Genomic DNA, 24,755 nt, shown 5'->3' with positions numbered 1-24,755 from the left:
CATAGTCCATCCTGCACATCATCATGTAACATATGAATCTACCATGATGGCCTGGCGACGGACCGGCAGAGATGATAGGGCGAACGAATCGCCTTTTAACAAATGAATCTAGAACCATATAATTCTGATCACTACAAACCCTAATGTAAAGAATTACAACAGTGGAGCCTCTCCTTAGGACTTAGAATGTGTGTTCAAAAAACATAAATAGATGCAGTAAAATCTGTTATAATCCAAGTTTGAGCTCCATTCAAGTTGATGCCTCAAATTTAAATTGAGGGGGTGCTTCATGCTATGAGGCACTATTATTCATCAACCTCATTCTTCTATGAAGCTAAATTATGACCTCAAATTTATAATCCTTGTACTTTCATAGCTTTCTATTAAAGAAAAGACACACATAGAGAGAGCTCTAGTGAGAGTTGAATCAAACAGGGATGGAGCTTCTGTTTGATGAACTGCCATTTATTTGAATGGTGGCAATTCCTTCTTGATCTTTCTCTGCCTGCTTCTTTTCTGAGGCAGCAGCAACACCAATTCCATTGTTCTTCTCCACAGGATATGATCTTCCACTGTTAATCACCATGTCTTTTACGAGGTTTTTGAGATCGTTATCAAGCAACAGGGAATCTAAGTTGATATGTAATCCTGTAGATGTGAAATAACAAACATCAAGATACTTGTTGGTGCAAACTAAATTGAAGAAGGATGTAAGTCGAATTGAGACCAAATCAAAATCATCGGTTGTTAAACGGACTTTTTCTACAATAATCTTTTCCTACTGAATGAGGATGTAAGTCGATTTGAGACCAAATCAAAATCATTGGTTGTTAAACGGACTTTTTCAACAATAATCTTTTCCTAGAAACCAAACTGCATTGAATAAGGATGAATGTAAGCCAAAATACCTATCCAGGCATTCTCCAACATATTTTACCAAAATATTCTTTCTCGGTTGTTTCAAATAACTTAATAGATATCATTTTATATATATAAAAAAATCTAGACTGCCCCAAGACGCCCAAATATGTTGTGAAATTGACAATTTTTAGTTTAACAAGTTTGTTTCTATATGCAACTTAATAAGATTTTTCGTTAAAATCTTGCTAAAAATTAACATAGTAGTGCCAAGACATTGAAACATACTGATTAATTATAAGATGTCAGGAGTGTGAAATTGATGAATTTTCAATCCATATACATTAACTTTATAGGAATATTTTTGACAAGATGATAAACAAACATAATTATTCATTACTGGGTTTATCTGAGTACTTGTTCTAGTTTTTAGACTATTATTTCGAGAATAACTGACATTTTGAATTAGAATGGAAACTGCAAATAGTTCTGGACCCAGAACGAAGTTTCACTTACTATATCGCCAATAATGCTTTGGATTTGTTGGATCATTTATGGTCTCCTCTACTGCCGGTCTAGTTGTGTATTCATCTTTTAGTGCCAACATGTCCTAACAAAGCAAACAAAGGTTACCAACATGAATACCTGCAAGTATGGATTAATACCAGAAAGAGTTTCAGTGAGCACCTGAAGTGGGAAAATTGCCCACATCGATGGTGCTTGAATGTGCTGCTGAATAATGTAGTATGCTATGTCTGTGGTGCAACGAGGAGGAGGAATATCATTACAACCAACGACATCTCTGTAAAACCGGCATCTCCTTTCTTCATCTTCCTCCCACCAAGCGCGCATGGTGGAGCAGTCATGGCAAGATGGTGCACAGACCTAGACAATCAAAGGGGGTTAAAAGAATGTGAGCGAACCCTGTACAATTACTCTGAAGATGGTAATTAATCAAGTAGATTAGTTAACTGTTCTAACATCAAGTTAATAAGCCAATATCAATGTTTGAAAAGGAGAATCAAATAAGCCGAGATACAAGATGAGCATCTGAAGTATTCTAGTTAATCAATCAGAGAACATTTATTCACTGGAAAATGATAAATGTTTATTATATTTTATTGGTGAAAAAAAATTAAAGAGGGTGAAATCTAAAATTAGCATTGCCTTTTTTTTTGTTGCAAAAGAGAAATCTAACCGTAGCATTGCAAGAGATGATTTGAAAACGAAAGTAGTTTCTTAGCATTGTGATCATCTGAAATACTCTTATGATAACTCCTGACATAGAGCTTAATGGAGAGTTGTTGTGTTTGCTCCAACTCTATGAGGTTGACTACATAGTTCTTATCTCGATATCCAGTAATAAATAAGATTAAGATTCATACTCACTTGGGTTCAGAAATTTATAATGTTCAATATCTAGACGCAACACTCAACCTCATAATCTCGGTTTTGGATGAGCTTAAGAATAAAATTAACATATATAACTCCAAATATTTTGGACTAATATGACTTCAGGATGTTGATGATGAAAGCTAATGAATATACTTGAATTATAATTTATAAGAATGAATCAACCTACTGACTTTCCAAAATTTGCTCCAAGGAAGAGGTACCAGTGCCATAATGATTGAAATTGAAACATAAAAGGGAATACAGAGACGATGATATACAAAAGTAATGGAAAAGAGCTCGTGATTGGTGTTCTAGGGAAGATCAGGTTAACCAACACAATCTTCAATATCTGAAATAAGGAGTGGTCATGCTTACCGTCATATAAGGGTATTGAGATGGTATACCAAATTCTCTGTCTGGTTCATTAGGCATTCTCTGAATGCGTAAGCCAATTAAACCCAATTCTTGCATTACCTGAGCAGAACAGGTAGCAGGGAAACATTAGCTTTTTGTCTCTGAAAATGATACGTGTGAACAAAAGTTCACTGCATTATTAGAATAGAGAAACGCTAGTTGATATGTAAAGATAAAGAACAATGGCTGAACTTGCAAGTAAGAGGACATACGGGATGGACACAAGAAGGGATGAGTCCAAGATCCTCCCCACAGGCCAACATATCAGAGGAGTTCAATAGTACAGGCAGAGTTTTCATTGCATTCTGACGCCATAGATCTTCTTGCCGGCAAAAATAGTAATCGTAGTATAATCTCTTAAGTACATTTTTGCTGTGGGAAGCAAAGTTTGCCAAGAGAATTAGAAACTAATAATGCAGATTGGAGAATGTACACGTACTTTAAGACAGATTTATCATTTATTGGTTCTAGATTGGAAAATACCCAATGGAATAACTATTGATATGAATGTTTAATAGGAATAGACAAGAAACAATTTTCACAATGAAAAAGTATCCTTACATGAATTATTTTGTCTGACTCATAGTTTACATGGTTTGTCCAGTTCAATGATCTACTTTACCCAGCCAACCATACTCAGTTAATTGGCTTGTTAGTTCACCCTTCTAGTCTGACTGGCCCATATGGGGATGACTGATCCATTTGACTCATTTGGCAAGTTCAACTGACTCATCTAGTCCAAACATTCAATCCAATCAGTGAGTCTGACCAGACCAATCTTCTCACCCAGCCTAACTTATCTGCCCAATCAACCATTTGACCCACTTGTCTTGACTAACAAAACCGGCCTGCTTGTCCAACTCAAACCAATAAACGTAATTATAAAGTGAATCTGTTTGTCCAGCATGGCCAGCCCATCAACTGGTCTGGCCTGACTAGCATATTAGGCCTATCAGTCCTGACCAACATGTTTGATCATCTGACCGGATCAATCCATCCAATGGTTTGGCTTGACATGCTTGCATGGCTAGCCCAAACCTATCGACTTGACCCCAACCGACCCATCAGGTTAGTCCAACATGAGAGGTCAACCAATTCAACTGTGTCAAATTGGCCTACCTGGTATGACTGAGCTGGCTGCTGAACAGTAGATTACTTGGCCCACCTAACCTGATTGATTCAAAAGTCTAGCCCCTTGATTACTTGTTTGTAAGATATATATAAGGGTTGAATAGAAGAAGAAAGAATATGTATTATTTGAAGAATGGAATACAAACAGAATAGTTATTTCTAAAATAATCACACTTTCATAAAAATTGGTACTCCGAGCTCATTGTTGCAACTAAACATAGAAATGCTTATTCCAAGGATATTCGTATAGAATAAAGTAGTTATTTTCATGAGCTATGAACCAAATGCACCATCAAAGAAAAAGAAACAGCCTTAAACCAAATAGGAGGAAAGAAATTTATTCCCCAGCATAAGAGCATGTACCTGTGTTCATCTAAAGCTTTAAAATTGGATGTGTCTTCGAGATTAAAACGAGGATAAAATTTCCTTGGGTCTTCAGGATCTCTGATAAGAACAATATTCTGCACAAACATAATGTTTAACCAACAAGAATTTTTTCAAGGTCCTCTCTTGGAAAACACCATTTTTTGCATTCACGGACATGTTATTCTAACCTGTATAAGCTCCAAAAGATCACTTTGTATCTTGCTTTCTTTCTCCAACCACAGTGACTTTTCAGGAAGGGTTTTGAGTTTGGATATAATATTTTTCTCTGTATTGCAATCTTCCTTGAACTGAAATGCGAAGCAACTTAAGAGATTGGTTGTCTTTGAGTTGATAGCATTATCTAATTAAAAAGGTTCTGGAAATCTAAATGTGCATTAAAATAAAACAATCTAGAACTGTCTCTGGATTCAAGCAAATATATGTAGCTGAATATGTTTGATTATGTTGCTGCGCCAATTAATTCTAGAGCTTCCAAACTATAATAATTCAACAAACATTCTTGTGAAAACTGTACCAAAAGAAATTATATATAAGACTTAAAAAAAAGGGTAGCCCGCACGAAGCTCCCGCCATGTGGGTCCAGGGAAGGATCCATTGTACGCAGCATTACTCTGATTTTCGCAAGAGGCTATTTCCAGTATTCGAACCCGTGACCTTTAAGTCACAAAGCAACAACTTTACCGTTGCACCAAGGCTCCTCTTCAAATTATATATAAGACTTCTCAAATCAAGTTGAACCATTTTGAAAGCAAAAAAATTGATTTAGTAGATTATATTTTTTATTTTAAGATAATTACAGAATAATGGGTTCTCCTGCAATCCTACTCGAATTGCCAAGTTCTTGTTAGTCTTGCAATTAGTTATATCAACACAAATTCAGTATTGGGGGGATAACATCCAATATTATATGATATGGAATGGAACCATTAATCTAGTTGTATTTTGCCTGCATTAGCTTGTCTAAATATCTATGACATCCAACACTAGAATCCAAGTTAGTTCAAAATTGAAATGTATAATGCTCAACTTCATCCCTTACGACCCCTACCTCGTAACAGAGCTTTTGGTATTCATTGAAAAAATTCGATGCAATCACAGTCCAAAATGTTCCAAATTTCTCCTGCAGAAAAAAAATGTAATTCTAAATTAGAATATCATGTTACCTATCATTCGTGGCCAAGCTTTGCAAGGAAAGTAAATCAACAGAAACCTGTAAGATTTCTTGCCGAACATATGGACAGCTCAACCGATTGAAATCCCATATGCCTTCCTTTTCAAGCTCCTCCTAAAAATGGAAGATTATTTGACTAGATATAATGAGCACAATATAACAAGAATATACCTCAAAGAGTGATAACAAAGAACTTAGTATGCTTTTGAAAGATTGTTAGCTATTCATTGACAAAAATTCTTTGTAATTGATGACATATTGTATTACCTGACTCAGGGCAATAGATGGACGGAATTTTCCAACTAAACCAGTAGCAGCATGATCAGGAAGTTCCCAAATTCTAAAGAAACCTAGGATGTGATCTATCCTATAGGCTGTAAAATACTTTGCCATCTGTTAATAGCAAGAAAACCGCAGAGATATGAGAGAAGAAATCAGCCTGAACTGACACATAACACAAAAGATGATAATAACACACTTTATAACCTGTGTCAGCCGAGCTCGCCACCATGCATAATTGTCCTTTGACATTTCCTCCCAGTTATATGTAGGAAAACCCCAATTCTGTCCATTTTTGTCAAAATAATCTGGAGGAGCTCCAGTGGATGTGTTCATACGAAATAAGTTTGGATATACCCATGTATCTACACTGTTCCTGTCAACACCTATTGGCAAATCACCTTTCAATACAATTTTTTTCTTCCTTGCATAATCTGCTGCTTCTGATAACTATCAGAAAGAAAAACAGAACGAATTACAAGCCCAACAGGAAAAAAAGGCCAACGCAGGTATTGTGACTAATAAATACAGCCACGAACATCCACTCTTACTTGCTTATGTAGATGGAACTGAATATAGTAGTGAAAGAATATAACATCATGATGTAAGGCATCCTCTGAGACCAGTTTCTCGAGCTGAGAAAGAAGTAGTTTATCAGCTGAGAAGACATACACTAATAAGTTAGATAATATACGCCACCAAAAATCTAAGGGTGAGAAAAAAGATACAGTTTATAGCCAAAAAAAAAAATCCATGAAAATTTTAAAGGAAATTCTGTAGTACCTTTTCACTGGAGAAATGAGAAAAGCTACCCCATTGAGTGCGATCTGATGTCTCAAAGAAGTCCCTTAGAAAACAATATGCTGCATATGGTTTCAACCAATTCTGTTCAAGGAAATTCTAGATTCAGAGGAAAAGAAATACATTACCTTAATTAAGTGAAAAAGTTAACTCGTAGTCAACTTAGACTTCCGTCATAAATATTGCAACATCATACAACACACGTTTGAATTGTTGAATACCTCATTCTCAGAGATGAACGTTTTAAAAGAGCCAGAATTTAGTATTTTTTCCTTTTCTAGATCAAATATTTTCTTTGAAATTGATAATTTAGCAGCCATTGTAGCCTCATAATCAACATCCTGTATACAGAAAAGGAGTTTAAAAATAGGAAAAATTGAAGTTCAAAGAGTCAATCAATAAAAAGACATGCAATCTACTCAAAAGAAGGTAAAGTTTGACATACAAATATAACACAGTTGAAAATTACAAAGTGGACTTCTCACAACAAACCATATTATCATAGATTAAATCATGAGCATAGAATTGCATTTAAGTTTTGTGCAATCAGCAAATTTCTAGATTGAATTTTTCTCCTAACAAGAATAGCATAGATTGAAGGTGTGTTTTGACAGAAAGGGATTTGGGATTGAAAGTTTTATAAATTTCACATTTCTTTGGATTAATGGAGGTTATAAATGAAGAGCACTATAAAAGTTCTAGATTGATATTCAATCCAATTAATACCAATATTCTTCCATACATAATAGTTCAAAAGGAAAGCTCCCTCCAAACCATTCAGGAATTATGGCGTGGTGTGGATTTCAGTCCTGAAGCAAAGCTAGTTAATGCTATGCAAAATTACCTTTTTGTCCAATTGTTGTTTCATCTTCAGTATCTCTTCCTGCAATAAGAAAAGAACATAAAAAACACAACAAAAAGTCTTGAGGCACTGAACAGATGAAATCTCATGGTGTCAAATACTTAATGTCACGTATTTAAAGGTTAATGAGAAAACCTTAATGTTTTCTGGGATGTCATCTGAAAGGGCTTGAACTCTCAGGTACAAAGGATGCAGTGCAAATACAGAGAGAGAACTAGCAATTTCAGAAGTTTAAAATATTAGACGAGGGACCAACAATTTCAGAACTTTAATATATTAGAAGTTTAAATTTGCTACAGTGGAAAAGATAATAGATGCTAAATAGCATGGATGTTGATAGAAAGGCACTGTGATTGAATTACTGTCTTAAGCAACTAGCCACTGAAAAAGAGAGGAAAATTTGGTGGGGTTTGTTGGCATTAGTTTTAACTAAATACATAATATATCAATCTGGTAAATATCTTTTTGTGGAAAAAAAAGACTGGTAAATAATGTACAAGAAAGCATTCAGAACTGCTGGCAAAGAAATGTTATGATATGCTTGCATTCTAAAGTCTTAACTAATATATGCTGCTGGGCATTACTGTCTACAAATTTGTGCATCTCAATGGGCAAGGAAACTGATTTTAACATATCATTAGAAACACCAGAAATTATATAAATATTCACATAATTAAGGCAACAAAGATGCCTTCAGTAGAATGATTATCCCTTTGCATTTACACAGGCCCGATCAGTTCTTGAAGCATAATTACCGAAAGATCTTCAATACCTGTATGGATAAGAATCCCACCACATTCTATGAACTGAGGTGTCATTGATTGGAAGAAGCTGTACGAGGTGAAAACCAGATTCAATAGCCCAATCAACAAGCAACTTCAGATCTAGGAATTCTCCAACTCCAAGATCGTCAGTGGATCTAATGGAGAACATTGGTATAGCAACACCAGAACCCCTCCACGCAGTTACCTGTCAAAGTAAATGTTTATTGGTAAGAATCTGCCAATGCCAATCAGCTCAGAGATGACATGATCTAATCAACCTAACAAATTAGGTTTTCCTTGATAGTTAGAAGCTTGAATCCAACAATATACTTTACCCGAAAGGGGCCATCTGCTAGTACAATGTAGTTGGGAGGATGAATTGACTGGGAGTCAACAGATAACTCTCTGTTGGGTCCAAGTTCAAGAGTAGGATCAGTCAATTCATGAACTTGATAATATTTATATGTGTGACTATGATTAAGGACAAAAATATGAAGTAGGCCAGTAAAATACACAATAAATAGAACCAGGCAATCCACTAAAAGGGAAAAAAAAACAATTTTAATAATTTAAATTTGGATGGCCAAAGAAAAGGATATTTAAGTGGGAACTCATATTTCCTCAACACACATTCTGCTTTCCAAGTATTGTCTCCTGCATATTTTAGCCTTAGTCCATCCTGGGTCTTCCATTTGCCTAATTGGGAGGCACTTCCAGTAACACCAATCTGCAAAGTATCTCTTTTGAGAACTCCAATAAGAAAATATAAGTTGAAAAGTTTGACAAATATTGATTATCTTTTTTTTTTCTAATTACAGGAAAGTGATATAGACTTACTGAAGCTCCGTGTTCTATTTTTGAGCATCTAATCATGAATTGAACAACGATTGAATCTGGGAAAAACATCTGGAATCAGAATCCTTAAACGTATATACATATATGTAATGCGAAACAATGAGAATTTGAATAGTGAAATACCTTGCCAGTCCAAGCTTTTCAGAGAAACATCAGGACCCTCTTCGTCAGCGTCCAAGTCTTTCTCTCCGCCAAAAATGACATCTTTGAATGCGCTGCTAAGGAACAAAGATTCCGAAGCTTCCTGCAACCACGACAAACGAACATTGCAATCGCAAACAAAAGAAACACGCTACACGATGGAAAATTTCCAACAAAACTCAAAACCCACCTGCCAAAGATCACGAATTTCCACTACGGCTTTTTCCGGTACGTCACTCGGCAGCGTAAACCTCCGTTTCTTCCCCGCCTCCCGCCTCAGCACATTTCGATTATCGTCGACGACATAGTAACTGTACTCGCAACTGAAACCAGCGGAGACGGAGACCTTAGCGTACCAGATCAACTCATCGCCCTGGTGCGACGGGCTCAAGGCCAGCCCTTGCTTGACGTTCCCGGAGCCGAGCGGGGGCTGGGAGCCGCAGATGAGGAGACTCTGCCCCCATTGGGTGTAGTAAGGCAACCGGAAGACAAGGGTGACGGTGCTGCGGGACTTGATCCCGGAGTGCGATCCCAGATTGAGCAGCATGGCTCGTCGAAGCCAAGTTGGTCTGGAGCAGGGCAGATCCGGTAGGGACAATCGGTGGATGGAGACCTCTTCTGCGATTGCGGTGGGGAAGAAAAAGCGAACAATGCGATGGGGATCTCGCTTTTCCGCAGCGACGAGCTCACGAGACTGCTCGTCGTGATGCGCGAATTGCTGCAAAAATATCTACGTCTCTGTGCGTCGAGGATTGAACGGTGGAGGAGTGTTTGTTTTTAGTGATTTAATTAAAAGATCAACTTTTTTTAAAAAAAAATTAACGATGCAATAAAATATAAACGTGATAAACATTTAGCGTAGATTTTATATTCTCTGTTTTTTTATTCTTTCAATCCTTTTCTAAATAGATCTCTTATAGATCCTTTTCTATTTCAAGTGATAAACGTAATAACAATCAATTTTAATTTTTGAAATAAGGCAACATTATAGATCTCTTAAAATTTTCTAAAAATGTGCCTCCATCTCCATTTGATTAATTATGAGTAAACTTCATCAAATGGGTGATGTTCATGTTGAACCTCGAGTGACGAGCCACAGTTGCTTTCATATTAGAGAAAATTTATATGCACTCTTCAATCATAATTTAAATTTTGAATGTAGTCCTCGTACTTTAAAAATTTTATCTTTACTCCTTAACTAAATATAATAGATATCAATTTATTTAATTATTTTTTAATATATTTTTAGATTAAAAAAATTAAAAATGAGTATAATTCATCTTAAATTTAGCAGATTAAACTAAAATCTAGTATATTTTCTAATAAATTGAGCACGACTTTTTTTCCACCTCATTTAGATGTAAAATATATTAGATTCTTTTTAAATGATGCTCAATTGAATGGAAAATATAATAAATTCTCTTTAAATAATACTAAATTTAGGAGGAATTATATTAAACTGGATAAAAATCGTGCATAGAAAATATACTCGATTCTAGTTTAAAGTATTGAATTTTAAAAAAATTATACTCATTTTTGGACTTTTTATACCTAAAAAATATGAGGGGCAATTATATAGCGATGTTTGCATAAGAGAGTTGAAGCAAATAAAATTTTATATATAGGGAGTGGAAACAAAGTTTTTTTTTGATATGGGAACTACATGCAAAGTTGAAATTGTAATTGGGGATTTTTCTACAATCTACTCTTGATATTTTCTTAAAAAAAAAAAAATTAGGGTTTGTTAGGTCTCTAATGTGTTTATCTAAGTATATTCAGGGTCCGATGAAGTACGGTAAAGAGTGGAATAGAACACTCGAGGAATCGAAAAGGATGAGAAGCATCGGACACGACAAGCCTTAGCAGACGATGTTGCGAGACATGAGAAGAAAGCCAACGGACTAAGTGCATCTGAGAGACGAGGAGCTACAAAAGAATACTCTAGAGCAAAAAAGGATGGTACGAGAAGTAAGCATCCGAGGAATCGGAGGAACTTGAGTGAGGAGCTAGATCCAATTGACCGAACAAGTGAGATCGGTTGACCAAATGCAAGGATCAATAAACCGAACGTACAGATCGATCAATCAAATGCCACATTAGCAGAGAGAAATGATCCTTTGAGTGGATGAGAGTGCCGGCCACGTCAGCAAACAGTCGTTTGCCACATCAACAAACGATAGAGAAGTTGGCCGTTACAACATATAATGCTAATCCGCCACGTCAACAAACGGTTGAGCAAGCGATCATTGCTTGTATAAAAACTGATCTACCATGTCAGCTTAACACAACTAGATTGAACATACCTTAACAGCACTCTGAACAATGTCTATAAATAGACACGAGGAGCTCAATTGTAAAGACACACTCAAATTTCATTTCCGTTTAACTACATTTCAATTGTACTCTCGTGCTTTATTACTATAAGATATTTCTCCACCTCATAGACATTTCCAAAGAGGAGAAGATAGTATAATTCTTGGACTAGTAATCGATTAATTGTAAATCAAGTAAAAATACTTTGTCTCTTTCGTTTATGTCTTTCATTTTATTTACTTAATTCGAATGTTTCCTTGCTAAATAACCGCATCGGCAGTACACTTCCCAATTATAGTAACCATTTGGATTTTTTAAAAAAATTGGCCCAATTATCAGAGGGCCCTACGCTATTCTCCACCGCAATTGGTCGAAGATCGTAACGAACACTTTGTTTGGTATTACGAGCTGACTGCATAAAAGTATGATCGAGGAATACCATGCGAAGGTGGAGAAGAACCAAGAAACCATGGTTACAAGAAAGACAAACCAAGGATGTCCATAATACATGATTGTTGGTCTAGTATCATGGTTGTCAGTGTCCTAATGAAGTAGATAGAAATCCATTAGCTGCCAATGCTCCTCTCAAAGATCATAAGCAAGATAGTGTCCTTTGCTTTTTAGGCTACTAAGTTTATTCCGTGCGCCTGCTAACAAATAACTTCCCTATATCTTCAGTAACCACATTACTCCTGTCAAAACAGAAAAACAGGTCGAAATTAGATAAATTCTATATCAAGAGAAAGATGTAATTATATATAGAGAAATGATATTCTTAAAGAAAAATCTCAAGGAAAACTCTTAAGGATAGACACATAAATGATGAGACCCACCATTTCACTTTTTGTGGATCCCATCATTTATGTGTCTATCCTTAAGAGTTTTTCTTAAGATTTTTCCTTGAGTGTATCAAAACTCTTATATATATCTACATATAGCGTGGATCTTTTTTAGGGATTTCCTAGGATAAATCATGGCAACTTCCTTTGATTCCTTATGAGAGAGATCCAATCAATCAGAATAGAGGTTAAAAACAAAATTATACTCATTGTGTTCTTTGTATGGAAATCAAGGGCCAAAGAAACACTCCTTTGACGATCAGAAATATATTTATGCACATGTCAAATCTCATAGGAACATCATTTAATATAAATCTTAACAAATTATGGATCTAATCTCAATAGGATGCTACAAGAACAAAGCTCGCATCCAATGAACCGCACTCATTTTGGTATTAGTAAAGTATAATTATTGGTTGAGGTTCTTCATATATTTTTCTAATATGCTGCTCTAAAATTTAAATGATATTGATTGTATAATTATTATAGACTTGCATTCAAAAGCAACAAACTAAGTGAAAGACATTATAGGATCAAACTCATTCATTCTAGTGATGCAAGAGACACTAAGAATGTTTTTTTTTTCATTGCCAAATTACATAGATGCTTTCAAATGAAATCTCAGCTACTTTTCTTACGATAACAAAGGGAGAAGATCAAGTTAAAAGCTAACCTTCCACGGAGCTGGGGTGGTACTAACGAGCCATCATGTGTGTCCGGAACATTTCTTAGATGTAATAATTTTCCTCTAGGATGCTTCTTAGGCGGTTGATGATTGTTTGATCCATTTTCTTGTCTCTTTCGTGATGCACTTTCTGCAACTGCTGCAGCAACTCTAGAGGAATGGTCATTGCCAACCATTTGGTTTGATTGCAAAGCAGGTGATGGTGCAGCAAATAGAGCTGATACACTTGGGAGTCCCTCCAGTGATGGCGGTGGCAAGGGAGAGATTACATTTGGATGTTGATTTGTTGCCATGTTACCACTGGGATACAATGTGTGAAGGGAAATGAAGTGAAGAAGATTAATATCAATAATATGAAGAACCCAAAATACAAGCTCTCCTTATATTTTGAAAATCAATAAAAAAAACAATATAACAATCATAGACAAAGAATTCTATCATGATAAAGATACTGCATTTGGGTTGTTTTTCGACGACTCAACATCTGTCTAGTTTATGAACGACACTGGTATTTAGGGAAAAAATGGAAACTTTAAAACTATCAGAAGCTAGTTATATGAACTCTATAAAGATTCCAACACCAATGCCTACAACCTCGAAGGCTCGAAGGAGAAATTTCTTCCATGAAAACATGGTGAAAAACTATTACGACCCCAGGAGTCCAGCACTGCAATATCAATAAAGAGAAAAGGAAAGTGAGAAGGAGAAGGAGAAGACAAATGAGGAAGAGGTGAAGAATCAAAAGGGAGAGAGAGGTAGAAGAAAGGTACAAGAAGAGATAAGAAGAGAGAATTTTTATTATACTTTCCCTCTGATTTCTGAAATAGTATTAATTGGTATAAGAGCCAATCATGGGTGATGATTTCCAACAAACCATGTTGGAATTTTCCAAAAAAATACTAGAAGATCATAATGAACAGCATACTCTATATGCCCAAGAATGAGAAGAAGAATAAAAGTGTTTCATGCAGGTCTCAGCAATTTATGAAAACAATAAAAGCTATCCAAAGGTGGCATAAGAGAGACGGCAAAGACCATCAAACTCAATACATGATGAAGATAAAGGATCAAAGGAACCTCCTAACTACTCAATGATAATTATCCATGAAGTTCCTTAGTTCCCAGTAATGCAAGCACCTACCACCACCAACTTGCATGCTATTTCTGTCCTTATCATTTAATAAGAACATACAATTTTATCAGCAAGCAAGTAGCTCCCAATAGATAAAAAACAATATGAGAATCTCAACTTTTTGGTGTTGATTGCCAATTAAGAATGACACCAAGAGACCAAGGTATATTTGGGAATTTAGCTACTAAAGCACTAATGGGCACTAAGACTATAACGGTTGATTTCCTTATTCTTCCATTAACAAAATTTGATGACATAGTAGATACTGAATGGTCAAGCACGTAGGGTTCCATCCTCTCGGACTTCAACACCATGAACATGGGATTCACAAAGCAGGGAACTACAGCTGCAAGGGACACGACAATGACCACAATTAACATCTTTAGAAGAAGAGCAGATAAGTGCTCCACATGAACACATCTATCTGATCACCCACTTGCAAAACAAAGGGAACCACCGCCAACAATTCCCACGTACCTCGTGCTTGGGGTCAAGCACAAACTCGAAACCTTATGAACCTAGTCCACCTCACAAAACAATCACGAATTCAGCAGGGCAAGAAAGATTATGAACCTAATCCACCTCCCAATAGGTCAACCTCTCGACGAGTTGAACCATAATATAGAGAATTGCACCCATTAAAAAACCCTAACCATCGTAAGTCGAACAGCGACAAGTTGTAAAGAGAGCGAGAGGAAGCAAGGGTTACCGATTCCGGGAATTAGGAGGCGGAATCGAAGCCGGCAGCCGCGGCGGAGAGGGTGAAGAGAGAGGAGGAGCAGCAGATTCCTTCACCTCGTCGATCTCTTCCTCTTCGTCGGAGGCGGCGTAATCCACCAGCGCTGACATGTTCGCCTCCTTCAGCTTTTTTTGTTTCTAGGTGATCTCTAGTTCATTTTAGAAGACTCTTCAGAGAAACCCTCAGAATTTCAGAATTGTTAAAAAAATACTTTAGGATTTCTAAATTCATTTATATTAACATTCTTAAAAATAGTTTAATTTTATTATTTATAATAAATAATAAATAATAAATAATTTCACATTTTCACCAATAAAAAAATTATGTCATTTTTAAACTCAGCCATTTTATTTTCAACTATTAATTAGTAATTTCACAGATAATAAGAGTTTAAAATTTTGAAGGTTTTTGAGATTTTTAAAACTGTAAAAGTTATTTTCCGACAAAATATAAACTGTGGAGGTGTGAAATGATTTGTTCCCCTCGTATCGATAAGACATTCCAGATCGAGGCGAAGCGATTCAAGATTCCTGATCGAGATGGACCAAAAGCCGGCGGAGATCAGCAGCTCCAAGATGTTCGGCGGCTACAACCGTCGCTTCCGCCACTTCAGCCCCACTCTGGGCTGCGCCATGACCTTCACCGTCTATTTCCCCCCGTCCTCTTCCCCTTCCCAGAAGTTCCCGGTACGCTTGCCACTTCTCTCTATTTGGATTCCTTTTTCTTTTACTCTGGCCACCAGATTAGTGACCTTATTTTGTTAATTTATGCTGCATTATTGAAATTGTTAATCTTTTGTACGCGATAATGAAGCCTGCCTTTTAGCCTTTCCTCTTGGATGTGCATCTGTGTTTCACTTCTAAGGTTACAAAATTAGGATATTTGGAAATAATAAAAAAAGTCATTTTTATAAATTTCTTTGTATTATACGTAACAAAGAATTTTCTTCCTTGGGTATTGTACGGAACGTAAACCTAGTGAACTCTTTCGTCACTGAAGATCTGGACGAGTAATGACTAATCCGAATTCATCTTTGCAGTTATTTAATATACAAGAATTTTCATTTTTGAATCGACGTTTTATGATAATTATGCTATAATACTGTAATGCTTTGTTGACCTTGTCCATTTTAGATTTTTGTTATAAATAAATAAAGTAGAAATATGAGACGAGCTAACGTGTTGAGGAGGAGACATTTTATACAGGCACACATTGGGCCTTGTAGTATTGATAAAGCTTTTTGTGAAGCATGATTCATCATCCATGGGTTAGATGCCCTATTTTATAGGCATGAGTATCATATGTGGGAGGAAAATTTGGATGAGAATAGCATTGGCACTGGGGTAAATCAAAGCAGATATGGAAGAAATAATCTTTCCTTTGACACCCCCTCAAGCTGAGATTCCACTGATAGATAAAGTTTCAAATAGAGATATCAAGTGGCCACATAGTCTAGAAGAGGTCCACCAAGTGTCTTAGAGGTTTCAACTTTGACAGCAATCGATCAGAAATAACTCAGCGAACTTTGCTGGTTGAGTTGCTCATTTGATTGTCCTTGGCTTCACTTGGTAATTGGCTGACAATAGTGACATGCAGACAGGATGCAAGAGATCACAGATGAAAAAAATGAGTTGAAGGAAATGCACTCATGGCAGTTGACAGAGTATCGTGAATATGTATAGTGATGCCGCAATAAGGGATGTCAAACTTCGTTTCAGCATTAATGGCTAGGGCATCGACAGAATGACTTCATCTGGAATTGGACAAGGAGCACCTGTTGAAGAACATGAACTTTGAGGAGCTGTCAAAGTAGTTGTTAGTTTGTTACATTTTGTGGCTTTAGCATGGATGAACTGGATGTTTTTCGGGTGGATTAGTGCCTTGAAGCTACTGCACACATGTGCTACATGTTTCATGCTCTGTTGAACATATGATAGATTAACTTGGTAACTAGACAAAATAGGAAGGAGGATGATTAAATTGGCTTTTCCATCTGTACATAAATGATTTGTAATGTTATTGCATAGTACTTCATCATATTATTTGTCACATAATTATGATACAATTAGAAACAAATGGATAAAATCAGGGCAAAGAAAAGTAGATAAAGGAACAATTTTTTCTCCTAACAAGATTATTACATTACCTAGACTTCTGGATGTAATTTGATGCTTTTTCTTCTCCTTGTACAGATTGCAATTAACTTGTCACTTCTGATTATGACTTTTGTTTTGTATATATGTAGTTTATTTGATTTTTTCTGGTCTTTGGTAAATTTTTTTCTGAAAATTTACAATAAAACAAAATTGGGGTGTTCTGTTAGTTGCTTTGCTGATACTGCTTCAAGTTTTTGGCCTAACCAGTAAACTTCAATATTATGTCAGATCCTTTACTGGCTATCTGGATTGTCATGTACCGATGAAAATTTTATTATCAAATCTGGAGCACAGCGAGTTGCTTCAAGTGAGGGCATCGCTTTAGTTGCTCCTGACACATCTCCAAGTAAGCTATTTGCTAAGGAGTAATAGTTACTGGGATTTAGGTGTTCTTTTTCTTCTTTTATCCTTCAATATTGCTTTACTACCAGATTTTTTACAGAAAGCCAATGAGCATAGGAGATTTGTCATACACGACTCATCCCAGGCAATCCGATATTAGTGACTTTAAGATATCTCTTTATAATAGTTCCCTATTTGGGGAGAAGTTTAAAAGTCTAAAATGAGATAGAGATTGTCCTTGAATGCATTATTGAAATTCTGATGTTACTGAGATATTATATATTTTTGTATAAATTTATTAACAAATCATTTTGCACAAGTTTGTCAAAATCATTGTTCAATATAGAAGCCACTTATTATTTTTTCAATTTATTAAAGTTCATCGTCAAAGAAAAAACAATAGAGCAAAAAAGGATTAAGGTATTTCAAATTAGTGTATCACCTTTTAAGAGAAGTTTATGACTTTATGCTACTTTATGACATACAATTTTGGGGAACCACCATCATGTTATCACACGGTGATGGGTATCATTTTTCTTTGTCAGAATGAGATGCGAAGTGCAAATTTTATCCTCCTGCTCTGCCAGCAATTTCTATACTAAATTAGAAAAACCATATTCAGGTGTATTTCTATGTGTCCCATAAGCATCATAAATATTGGTTCTTCGTGTTTGTTCCCACCATTATTACTTTTATGGTTGATAAGATTTAATGTGTTTTGAAATTTGACTGCTCAGCAGATGGACTAGGATTATGCAGCACATAATATGTTTCTTTGTGGTCCACGCAGGGGGGCTAAATGTGGAAGGGGAGGCAGATAACTGGGACTTTGGAGTTGGTAAGCATAGAAAGATCATGTTTTAAGCATATTTGATTGAGTGAGATTCTATCTCCCTTTCATATTTCATTCAAGCAAAGAACATTGTTGGTTCCACAGGATAGTGTTTCTCAGGGACTTTGAAAATCTTCCTACATGCCTTTTTGGTATGCAGCTGAACTAGGTCAATGTCTAAATCAATTGATAATATGATGCACTGGAAATTGATCATTGCTTTGAGACAAAAAAAAAAAAAGCTGGTGAAGCATGGATGTGGCTTTGATGTATGTGGGGAAGAAACAAAGATTGCAATTTACCTTCCAAATTCAGTATAACTATATAGAATTACCAATCTCATTCTGAATATGTAGCCTGTATTTTTAAGCCTGATTGGAACATATAGATCCAATATTATACTTCAGTCTGCATTTTTATTTTTAGTGGGTCTACTTTGTTCTCCACACACACACACACACACACACATATATATATATATATATAGAGAGAGAGAGAGATGATACCTTGCACATCCTTACTCTGCACACTTATGGGCGATCCTCGTAGGTCCAGGCCTGGACCGCCCATGAGTGTGCAGGCTAATATATATATATATATATATATATATAGAGAGAGAGAGAGAGAGAGAGAGAGATGATACCTTGCACACCCTTACTCTGCACACTTATGGGCGATCCTCATAGGTCCGGGCCTGGACCGCCGAGGGTCGCCCATGAGTGTGCAGGCTGATATATATATATATATATATATAGAGAGAGAGAGAGAGAGAGAGAGAGAGAGATGATACCTTGCACACCCTTACTCTGCACACTTATGGGCGATCCTCATAGGTCCGGGCCTGGACCGCCGAGGGTCGCCCATGAGTGTGCAGGCTAAAACTTATATATATATATATATATATATATTAGTGCCTGCAATATTTAATGAGATTATGTTCATCTTGGATTACTTTACTTTGCATTTAATAAAACTATTGAAGCATAACACGTAAATCATAATTTTAGGAAATGAACCTATCAAAAGTTCACACAAAACTCATTTACATGAGTATTATATAATTCGTGTAATTTATTTATGCAGCTTCTTTATCCGATATTTGAATTTTCATTCATATAAATTGTCTTAGGTTATTTGACAGTTACTTTTGCAATAGGCCAATAGCATAGGGGGAAAAACAATTCCTATGTTTCATTCTCATAGCAATACTCTCAGAGATAATCTCTAATTTGTTAAACCCTTCAAGGTAATATTACCAATTAAAACTAATTTTTTGTTTCAAACCTATCTGGAAATTACTAATAACAGGGAAATTTTCTATCCTCAGATTGCATATCAGTTTCAAAATTGGCTTTAATTTTCAAGTCTAGTCCTTAATTCGCATGTCTTCCCTGCTGTATGATACCTACTGCTATCTCATTCTTAACATTAAGGAATAATTTCCTGTCATTTCTTGATCGAACTCATTTTTTGTTTTCTGTAGGTGCTGGGTTTTATCTAAATGCCACCGAGGAGAAGTGGAGAAATTGGCGTATGTATGACTACATCATAAAGGAATTACCGAAAGTTCTCACTGAAAATTTCGAACAACTTGACATCACAAGAGCATCAATCTCTGGGCATTCGATGGGTGGGCATGGCGCATTGACTATATACTTGAAAAATCAGGAAAAATATAAGGTACTCTGAAATGTTGGCTTGAATTAACAACAGCTAAGTAAGAAAATTACATAAGTGTATGTCAGTTCATCTTGCTATTGCTTTCAGTCAGTTTCGGCTTTTGCACCCATTGCAAATCCCATAAATTGCCCTTGGGGTCAAAAGGCATTTTCAAACTATCTTGGCAGCAATAAATCAGACTGGGAGGTATGCATCTTGCAATTAATCTGTCAGATAACTGTTGAATTCTTGAGAACATTAAAATTTAACTTCTATTTTCTATTACTTTCAGGAATATGATGCGACATCTTTAGTTGGAAAGAGCACCAATATTTCAACAACCATCTTAATTGACCAGGTATTAATATTGTTTTGTTTATTTACAATTTTTTTGTCGGCCATCTTTCTTTTGCCTTTTGCAAAGTAAATGCATCCTTGATGGTAACACCTTTTCTAGGATGCTTGGTTTCAGGAATGGAATAGCATGATTAAGGAATAAAAGAAGAAATAAGTATTCATTAGTTTAGTTTATGAAATGAAATAGATATGAAACAATTATTTTTATATTTGGTTCATAAGAAGTTAAAGAATAAACAAGGAATAGTTTACATAATGATTAAATATCTCTGTATGAACTATTTTATCTGCCTCGTCTAACTTGCATGATCTACTCAGTCGGGTGTGACAAAACTTCCCTACCCATTTGCCCTGTCCAACCTGACCAGGCTAATTGGCCCTTTAGTCCATTTTCCTATTTTGAGTGACCTTTCAGCTCATGCGACCCGTTTGACTCACTCAACTCAAGTATTCTGTGCTTTGGCACTCCAGTTTAACAGCAGCTCCAGTCAGATGATTGCTAAAACTCGTCTAATAGTTCTTTACCTCTAAAGATTTTGTAGCATTGTGCCATCCACAGTGTGTAAAGAAGCCAGCCTGGTGTGATTTTGTTTCCAGTGGTTTCCAATGTTCCTAAACAATGCACAATTCCACCTGCACCACACTTTGGAGAGAATCTAGCTATCTTACTTGATATGAGTTCATCACAAGTTATGTTCCAGCCGGAAAAAAGCTATTTGGCAGCACAAAATGGGTACTCTTTTAAGTTTGCAGCATCACTTATATTCCCCTTGGACAAATACACAATCGACATCATTCAATACTATGATTCATGAATTATAGCTTTGATTTTTCAATGATACCAAATTTTCAAATTCTGACACAATTGTGATTTGAATGACAGGGAGAGAATGACAACTTCCTTCACAACCAACTTCTTCCAACTAGCTTTGAGGCAGCCTGCAAAGCTGCAAACGTTCCATTAGTACTTCGAATGCAGCCTGGTTACGACCATTCTTATTTCTTCATCTCAACCTTCATAGACGACCACATCCACCACCATGCCCAAGCTCTCAAATAAAAATCTACCACCAATGCTGCTGTTTCTGGACACAGAAGATGTATCACTTTTCATAGCAGTACTTTATCAGCTTATCGGTATGTTTGTGTGCTTGCTTGTTTCAACTGAACCAGGTATTTCACTCTGTATTGGCTAAAACTTTCTTTTAAGAGTTGCAGGTCCGTAGCATGTTTGTTTCCCTACTTTCTTGATATTATGAAAAATATGATTTCACTTGGGATTTCACCATTTGCATTTCATAACCCTTATAGGTAATCCTTAGTCATTTGACAGTCGACTATAACCTAATCTAGTATTTTGCCCTCCTTCACATAATCTGGGGATTGGCTTTGAGAGACGCATGAAGTGTGCGTAATTACCTTTTGTAACAATAAAAAAAAAATCTAGAGTACGGGTTTTAACACTAATTCTAGCTCCCTCCTCAGTACTTAATGTTGTATGATAATTATCAACAATAACTAACCCTAATTCTAAAAGACATGATAGACATCAAATGCTCATTTGATTTTGTATATTAAATCCAACATCATATCTTATTGAGCTAGGTTGAGTTGGAGAGGCCCTAGCAAGGCATATACCATAAGGTAGGGGCCTGGTTGAGCCATGAGTGAGCTAATGCTCGAATTGTGTGATAACTATTCCTTCAAAAGCTAACCCTAAAGTGTAGTGTTTCCTTGGCGAAAATGCGGGATGAGGGAAAGAAAAAAATAATTCAAGTGTCGTTTTCGTTGAAATTGTGCGTAGATTTAAAGGGAAGTCCATTGCTTTTTATTTTATTTTATAATTTTAAAAAAAAATGATTTGTTATTTCATTAATGCTAACAATTATTTGAAACGCACAAAATTTAAGTCCATAATATTTCGAAGAGATTAGCATTCCCTTAAGGTATCTTTTTATGGGGCTAAGACACATGAGGAAGAGATACGATAGGAGAAATCTTTTATGGAAAGCCTTTAGATTCAAATTTTAAATGTTTTGTCCATAAGTACAATTGTCTTATTCTAATAAATCGTAGTTGAGATTCGAATCGTAAATATTTAATTAATATGTTAAATATTTGATTGTTACACTATGTTTGAGATGCGGCACTAAAGTTAAGTTAGATTTATTAAAGGCATAAATTGTCACATTAACTTTGTGTGTGAAATACAATGTCCAATCGACATATCCATCGACACAAAATCTTTCTAAAGATACACATGATAAGAAGGAATAGTCGACAACATATGAGTCACCACTTTTTCAAAAAAAGAAATATGGCGAGAACAATAAACATGTAGAACAATATTATCCACTCAAGTTCGAAAAGAAACACCACAAGAATAATAATATTGCTCTTCTCATTTTTTGAAAAAAAAAGGAAATATTACGAGAATAATATATTTCGAGAATAATATTATTCATCTCATCTTCGAAGTCAATGTTGCCACCCCCAATATATTGCTACAATAATGATGCCTTTTCTCGCATAAGTAATGGTGGATAATATTCAAGTTCCTAGTCTTATCATGAAGCAATCACGTATCCACTTTGCCTCACAGTTTGTGGACAAAAAAAGTCGAAATAATTTAGGCATCTTTTGTGGAAATATGTTGTCTCTCAAAAGTGTGCACATAAGTATCGTGTTAATAAATACTCAAAAGAACAATTAATAGAATCAGAGTTTTTTCATTTTAGATTTATTTTTAAGTAAATCATGAAAATATCCTTCATTATTTTGAAAATTCTGTCATTTTAGGATTATAATTATTGACATTGCTACTTGAGGTGACCCGGCCCAATATATGTATAATATTAATATCTATTTTAAACTTTTTTCTACTTTTATTTTCTTGTATATTATTAATTTTTCAATCTCTTCAATCTTCTAAATTTGCAAATATTTAAAAATTAATTTCCAATTTTGATAAATTTATATATGAATATTTTTTTAATGAACGGTTGACTAAAAACTTTTCTTGTATATTATTAATTTTTCAATCTCTTCATCTTCTAAATTTACAAATATTTAAAAATTAATTTCCAATTTTAATAAATTTATATATGAATATTTTTTAATAAACGGTTGACTAAAAAATAATGAGATGATGGGTCATTTAATATGAGTATTTTTAATTTATTGTAATAGTTAGTAGAAAATTTCTATGGGTATGTGATGTGGGCATTGCTATGCAAACTTTTTATTAAATTATTTTTCATTACAATAATTTAAAAAGGCAAGGAAGGTAGATCCTGTAATTTGCGATTCAGAAGATGGATCATTTCATTCATTGATTCATTTGAATGGATCACACCTGTTAAACATATAGGATCCATTCAAAGGAATCAATCATCCTTTGTGATTCATCCTCTGGACCGCATTGTATGGTCCAGAGGATCCCGTCTGTAAAATGAAACTCCTCGACGAAATAAAACTAGAATAAAAAAAGACTTCGCATGGAAACCGAGGGAAGGTAAATGATTCGGGCTACTTGATCTCGATCATTAGCTTGTGAATACTCAATACTAAATCGAAATTGAACTCCACCCAATTTCACGCTAGAATTCCTTTAGTTCACTTGTGATGCCAAAGAAAGTCTGATGAAAGGTGGAAATAAGATAAGACTAAATCGATAAAATGGATGAAAAAAATCTCGATCTAATGCTTAAGAAAGTATGTACTTTGGTATAATAAGGGATGGAAGACATCATAATATTAGAATCGAACTTGATGAGTCTTTGAATATCAAGAAAATATCTTGATAAATTCTAATTCAATGAAAAATCAATAAGTGAGAGTCTTATCATATTTTAGATTGAAACATATCAAAAGATACATTTGATGTCACCACCCTCTTTATCTTATAATTTATAATTATAAGATGACTTAAAAAATCCTAAAAGATCATTTAGAAGAGACATTATAACCCAAATAAAGGTATAAATTGAACCTACAAATCAAAATTGTCCTTACTACTTAGAAATATTAAAAAACTAATTAAGCTCATCTAAGTTGACTTGAATTAGGTTGACTAATTAGCCTATAATTTTTTGTTGGTCAAATCTAAATTGTAGCTTTGATTTTAACATCCTCAATTAGCATCATCTTTTTAACCTTTCTTTTAGCCCTAGTAATTGGTTATCAACAACATCTAGATTGGGATGTTTTTTTTTCCTTCTGGCCTTAGCTTGTATGTAATGTATTGACATTTCACGATTGAATCTCCAACAAAACATGTGTAATAAAATTCATAGGGAAGATCTAGATGACAATAACCTCCGAGACAACACAATCTTTGCTACTTAAATCAATTGGATTCTTTGTGTACTCTTAACCCCACCTCCTCCACAAGTGTACCTCTCGAAGGGTTCACATGAAACTCTTCTACTACTAATGACGAAACTTAACCAACGACATGTCATCTCAATAAAGTTTTGTCCTCATTTTGTAATTTTAAATGAATATACGGTGACAAATGATGATGACACTTACGTCAAGCGCCTCTCATGGCCAGCTCCACGACTGAATGAAGGGTGAATTGACGTTGTTCTTGCTAAGCTATGAATCGAGAAATTTGACGATGTTTGATTAGGATTCGAGTA

The 24,755-nt window shown here is 35.2% G+C and overlaps 3 protein-coding genes across 3 annotated transcripts; 1 reads left to right on the top strand and 2 right to left on the bottom strand.

Moving 5' to 3' along the window:
• Positions 1-26: 26 nt before the first annotated feature.
• LOC121988748 (4-alpha-glucanotransferase DPE2-like) lies at positions 27-9,803 on the bottom strand. Its single transcript, XM_042542348.1, has 22 exons — positions 9,249-9,803; positions 9,041-9,161; positions 8,900-8,955; positions 8,662-8,789; positions 8,398-8,527; positions 8,071-8,267; positions 7,434-7,512; positions 7,281-7,319; positions 6,658-6,777; positions 6,419-6,520; positions 6,187-6,270; positions 5,843-6,085; positions 5,624-5,749; positions 5,396-5,470; positions 5,234-5,305; positions 4,353-4,472; positions 4,162-4,259; positions 2,880-3,039; positions 2,629-2,727; positions 1,546-1,743; positions 1,375-1,468; positions 27-648 (listed from the first exon to the last, which is right to left on the bottom strand). The coding sequence occupies exons 1-22, from the start codon at positions 9,603-9,605 to the stop codon at positions 428-430; spliced, it is 2,919 nt and encodes a 972-aa protein (XP_042398282.1). The 5' UTR covers positions 9,606-9,803; the 3' UTR covers positions 27-427.
• A 2,017-nt stretch (positions 9,804-11,820) lies between these two features.
• On the bottom strand, positions 11,821-14,926 carry LOC121988747 (stress response protein NST1-like). Its single transcript, XM_042542347.1, has 3 exons — positions 14,737-14,926; positions 12,884-13,195; positions 11,821-12,063 (listed from the first exon to the last, which is right to left on the bottom strand). Exons 1-3 carry the CDS (start codon positions 14,874-14,876, stop codon positions 12,006-12,008), a joined length of 510 nt encoding a protein of 169 aa, XP_042398281.1. The 5' UTR covers positions 14,877-14,926; the 3' UTR covers positions 11,821-12,005.
• Positions 14,927-15,230: 304 nt separating this feature from the next.
• Positions 15,231-21,397, top strand: LOC121988746 (S-formylglutathione hydrolase-like). The gene is made up of 7 exons (XM_042542346.1): positions 15,231-15,452; positions 17,151-17,268; positions 18,055-18,102; positions 19,580-19,776; positions 19,864-19,962; positions 20,048-20,113; positions 20,996-21,397. The coding sequence occupies exons 1-7, from the start codon at positions 15,306-15,308 to the stop codon at positions 21,170-21,172; spliced, it is 852 nt and encodes a 283-aa protein (XP_042398280.1). The 5' UTR covers positions 15,231-15,305; the 3' UTR covers positions 21,173-21,397.
• The last annotated feature ends 3,358 nt before the right edge of the window (positions 21,398-24,755 follow it).

The sequence above is a fragment of the Zingiber officinale genome, chromosome 6B (assembly GCF_018446385.1).
Source record: "Zingiber officinale cultivar Zhangliang chromosome 6B, Zo_v1.1, whole genome shotgun sequence".
Taxonomy (NCBI): domain Eukaryota; kingdom Viridiplantae; phylum Streptophyta; class Magnoliopsida; order Zingiberales; family Zingiberaceae; genus Zingiber; species Zingiber officinale.
Note: the sequence above shows the minus strand (reverse complement) of the source record. Positions and strands in the feature narration are given on the sequence as shown.